The sequence below is a fragment of the Rhincodon typus genome, unplaced genomic scaffold, assembly GCF_021869965.1.
Source record: "Rhincodon typus isolate 14 unplaced genomic scaffold, sRhiTyp1.1 hic_rhity00009038, whole genome shotgun sequence".
Lineage (NCBI taxonomy): Eukaryota > Metazoa > Chordata > Chondrichthyes > Orectolobiformes > Rhincodontidae > Rhincodon > Rhincodon typus.
Genome location: NW_025974676.1, coordinates 1 through 4,697, shown reverse-complemented (window position 1 = coordinate 4,697; position 4,697 = coordinate 1). Strand labels below are relative to the sequence as shown.

The following is a 4,697-nucleotide window of genomic DNA, read 5'->3' as shown; positions in this document are numbered from 1 at the left end:
TGGCTATTTACCCTATCCATGCCCCTCATGATTTTATAAACTTCTGTAAGGTCACCCCTCAGCCTCCAAAATTCCAGGGAAAATAGCCCCAGCCTATTATGCCTCTCCTATAGATCAAATCCTCCAATCCTGGCAACATCCTTGTAAATCTTCACTGAACCCTTTCAAGTTTTACAACATCCTTCCTGTAGCAGGGAGACCAGAATTGCACGCAGTATTCCAAAAGTGGCCCTAACCAATGTCATGTGCAGCTGCAACAGGACCCTCCCAATGCCTATACTCAATGCACTGATCAAGCATTTCAAACACCTTCTTCACTATCCTATCTACTTGCGATTCCACTTTCAAGGAACTATGCACCTGCACTCCAAAGTCTCTTTGTTTAATTGTTCACCACTATTCATGACTGGATATGTCAGGACTGCAGAGCTTAGATGTGATCTGTTGGTTATGGAATCACTTAGATCTACATCATATCTACCCTCTTTGCTTGAGATTGTCTTTGCCATCCAGGCTGTGTGTGTGCACTGCTCAGTTGGAGTTTAATTTGATTTCCTGTCGCAAAATCACGGCTCCTTTGGACCCTACTACTAAATGCCATGTTTGTACCCAGCCCAGAACAGAAACCCACCCTCTCCACATTGGGTCACTGTCCCAGGATTTCTGTGGCCTCCCCCCGCCACCCCCCAACCCCACCCCCCAGCCAAGCTGTACTCACATATAAGGAGCTGTATGATGTTTTGAAGAAGGGGAAGTTGATCGAGATGGGTATCTGTGGAGATCCTCCATCATCCTCTTTGGGGTTGGCAACATCTCCAACAGCTGTCCCGAATGGATAAAACAGGTCACCTGGAAAACCAAACCCACAATACACCCCACCGTCCCCCCCCCAAAACAAAACATAATTATTAACATCCAAAATATACTGAACCACAACATCATTCTGTCTGGAAGTGGTGGGGAGGGGGGGGGAGGTGGGGAGGTGGGAGGGTGGGGAGCGATTGCCCTGACTCTAACAATGTAGGCAATGGAGAACTCTTGTAGTAGTATCTGAGCCAAACAGGCATGAGATCAAATCCTACTACTCCAGAGGAGTGTGGCACCATCCCAGAGCTACAACCATCCTGTTCTCTCTATGCTGTGCCCCTATTCATCATGTACCAAACCCCTTTGCGTGTGTGAGTGTGTGATTGTGTCTATTTATCTGCTCTTTCTTCTATTTTCCCACTTTTTGGTTCAATTTCTTTTGGTTTCAAATGGGTTTTTGTCTCTGTTCTTATGGTTATTTTTCCACTCAGGCAGTGGATGTCTCTGAACAGGCTTGTATTCATTGTCCGCCCCGAGGTGTACCTTGAGAAGGTGAGCTGCCTTCATGAAGTGCAATAACCCATGTGCCATGTAGACCAGTAATGTTCCTTAGAGAGGGAATTCCAGGATTTTGACATTGAAGGAACAGCAATATATTTCCAATTCAGGATGATGAGTGGCGTGGAGGGGAGCTTTCAGGGGGATTGTGTTCCCATATACCTGCTGCCCTTGTCCTTCTAGATGGAAGTGGTAATGGGTTTGGAAGGTGCTGTCTGAGGAGCCTTGGTGAGTTTTTGCAGTGCATCTTGTAGCTGGTACACACTGGTGCTACCTAGCATCAGTGGTGGAGGGAGTGGGATGTTTGTGGATGTGGTGCCAATCAAGTGGGGACTGCTTTGGCCTGGATGGTGTTGAGTTTATTGAGGGGAGAGCTAAAGAAATATGAGAAGGAACAGCAGCGACAGAGATGTAAATAGTCAGAGGGAGAAACAGAAGAGTAGACAATCTGCAGACCTGATGTGGTCCAACCTCCTCTGGAGCAGTTGGAACTTGAACCTGGGTCTCCTGGCTCAGATGCATGGACACTACCACTGCACTATGAAGAGCCCCTCTATTGCAAGCTACAATCTCAGTCCCAGCCATCTATAGCTGTGGTTGGAGCTGCCCCCATCCAGGCAAGTGGGGAATATTCCATCACACTCCTGACTTGTGCCTTGTGGATTGTGGAGTCAGGCAGTGAGTTGCTGTCTGCAGGATTCCTAGCTTCTGACCTGCTCTTGTAGCCAATGGTTAGTTTGGTTCAGTTTCCAAAAAACAGTAACATCCCAGGATACAGATAGTTGGGATTCAGAGATGGTGATTCCACGTCGAGGGAAAGTGGTCAGATTGCCTTTTACTGAAGATAGTCATAGCCTGGCATTTGTGTGGCGTAAATATTACTTGCCACTTGTCAGCCCAAGCCTGGATATTGTCCAGGTCTTGTTGCGTTTGAACATGGACTGCTTTAGAATCTGAGGAGTTGTGAATAGTTCTGAACATTGTGCAATCATCAGCAATCGTCGCCACTTCTGACCTTATGATGGAGGGAAGGTCATTGATGAAGCAGCTGTAGATGGTTGGGACTGGGATTTTAGCTTGCAACAGAGTGCTTCTTTGTAGTGCAGTAGCAGTGTCCACACATCTGACCCAGGAGACCCAGGTTCAAATCCCAACTACTCCACAAGCAGAGATAGTAGGAACTGCAGATGCTGGAGAATCCAAGACAACAAGGTGCAGGGCTGGATGAACACAGCAGGCCAAGGAGCAGCTTGGCCTACTCCACAAGCAGTTGTGCCACATCAGGTCTGCAGATTGTCCACTTTTCTGTTTCTCCCTCTGACTATTTACATCTCTACCTCTCTCTGTCTCTGATGTTCCTTCTCGTATTTCTTTAGCTCTCTCCTCCCAATTTCCATTTATAACTTGCTCCTTTCCACAGATTGAACAGCGAGCCACATTGTATTTCTTTTTTAAAACAAATATTCAATTATAAAAAGGTCTTACCCATACAATGTGTCAGGATTGGCGCTTCCAAAAGTAATACTGTGTCAGAGAAGAAAGGGAGTGAAGTATATATTAGTTCAGGAATGGATATATACCCCTCATTTTAGTCAAACAGATTTCCCCCCATCCCCTCACAATTCATATCTCCCAGTCAACTTGATGTATGGATTGAGATCCTCTCCTGATGGTGTGCCCTTACTCCCTCCCAAAACCAGCTTCAATTTGTAAAATCCCACTGTCTCCAAAAGTGCCATCCTTCGAAGACTGTTTGTCATATTCTTAACTCGAGTGAGAGTGTGAAATACTCACCAGAATAGATCAATATAAACCTCTGAACTGATCCTGCCATTGCAGCTCAGTCAGGTTCACAGGGAAAGTTTATAGTAGGTAACCACAGGCTCAAAGCAACAGATGTCCTACAGGAATACAGAAAGTGCAGGGAGTTACTTCAAGATAGAAATTAAGAGAACAAAGGGAACATATTAAGAAAAAAAAAACACACACAGTACCAAGTAAGATTAAGGAAAAATCCAAAGATGTTTGATAAGTGTGTCTGGAGCAAATGGATGCTATTTAGTACATTGGGTCTGTATATACTGGAGAGGATGATGTGGGTTTAGATATGGGAGGGATCTGTAATATATTTTTGATTTTGATTTGATTTATTATTGTCACATGTACCTAGGTACAGTGAAAAGTTTTGTTTTGCTTGCAGTACAGGCAGATCAAACCATACAAGGTACATGAGGGTAATAAATAGAACAAATTTGAGCAAATTAGCATGGAGAGGAAGGAGGTATTCTGGTTTAATCCACGTCATAGTGGATAAAGCTCCACAGACCAGAGGAGATGTATCTCAGGAACAAAAATAAAGTGCGAACTGAGGAAGGGTCACCGGGCCTGAAACGTTAACTCTGTTTTTTCCTTCACAGATGCTGCCAGACCTGCTGAGCTTTTCTGCCAACTTCTGTTTGTTCCTCATTTACAGCATCCGCAATTCTTTCGGTCTTTATTGAGATGTATTTCGGGCTGCCGTGGGTGTCAAAGGAGGAGATTGTAGGGACTCTGGCATTAATTTTCAATTCCTCTCTGGCCACAGAAGAGGTGCCAGAGGACTGGAGGACAGCAGGAAATAATAAATGCTGGAGATCACAGCGGATCACGCAGCATCCATAGAGAGAGAGCAAGCTAACGTTTCGAGTCTAGGTGACTCTTCATCGGAGTTGAAGCTGGAGGACAGCTAATGTGGTGCCGTTATTCAAGATAAGTGAGAGGGATAAACCAGGGAGCTATAGGCCAGTGAGTCTAACTTCCATGGTAGGGAAACTATCGGGAAAAAAAAACCTGAGGGACAGGATTTGAAGAGGCAAAGATTAATCAAAGCAGGGCTTTGTCAGAGGGAGGTCGTGTCTAACAAACATGATGGAAAGCTCTGGGGGATGGAGGGAGGTTAGTGGGAAGCGGGGGAAGTGGGAGAGAGGGAGGGGCATGGGGAAGGGAGAGTGCAGCGGACCGTCTGCTTCCCCAGGGTGAAGCGGTGAGGGTGACCCACTGCCAGTACCCAGCTCTGCCGCTGCCCACTATCTCGCGGCTGGAATTTCGGGATGAAACCGCCTCTGGACCGTCCCTAAACTCTCCTCAACCGCACCCCCACCCCCCCCCCCCCCCCCCCCCCCGCCCCCCACCACTCTGGCAGGAGGGGGAAGTGGTGAGGTCGGTTTGGAAACAGCTCCTTGAGCAGCAAAAGAATCAACATGACAGTTATTCAACATAGACACTGCTGGAAAAGCTCAGCAGGTCTGGCAGCATCTGTGGAGAGAAAACAGAGTTAACGTTTCAAGTCCAGT

The 4,697-nt window shown here is 46.5% G+C and overlaps 1 protein-coding gene across 1 annotated transcript in view; it reads right to left on the bottom strand.

Moving 5' to 3' along the window:
- The window catches only part of LOC125482347 (sushi, nidogen and EGF-like domain-containing protein 1), a gene marked incomplete at its 3' end in the record, with an annotated part of 6,281 nt that extends 3,015 nt beyond the window's left edge, over positions 1–3,266 (bottom strand). Inside the window, exons 1-3 of the mRNA XM_048594402.1 lie at positions 3,160–3,266; positions 2,851–2,889; positions 719–849 (exon numbers count right to left, since the gene is read on the bottom strand). Coding sequence (XP_048450359.1) covers positions 719–849; positions 2,851–2,889; positions 3,160–3,199 — 210 coding nt within the window. The remainder of the gene's footprint in view (positions 1–718; positions 850–2,850; positions 2,890–3,159) is intronic.
- Positions 3,267–4,697: the final 1,431 nt, after the last annotated feature.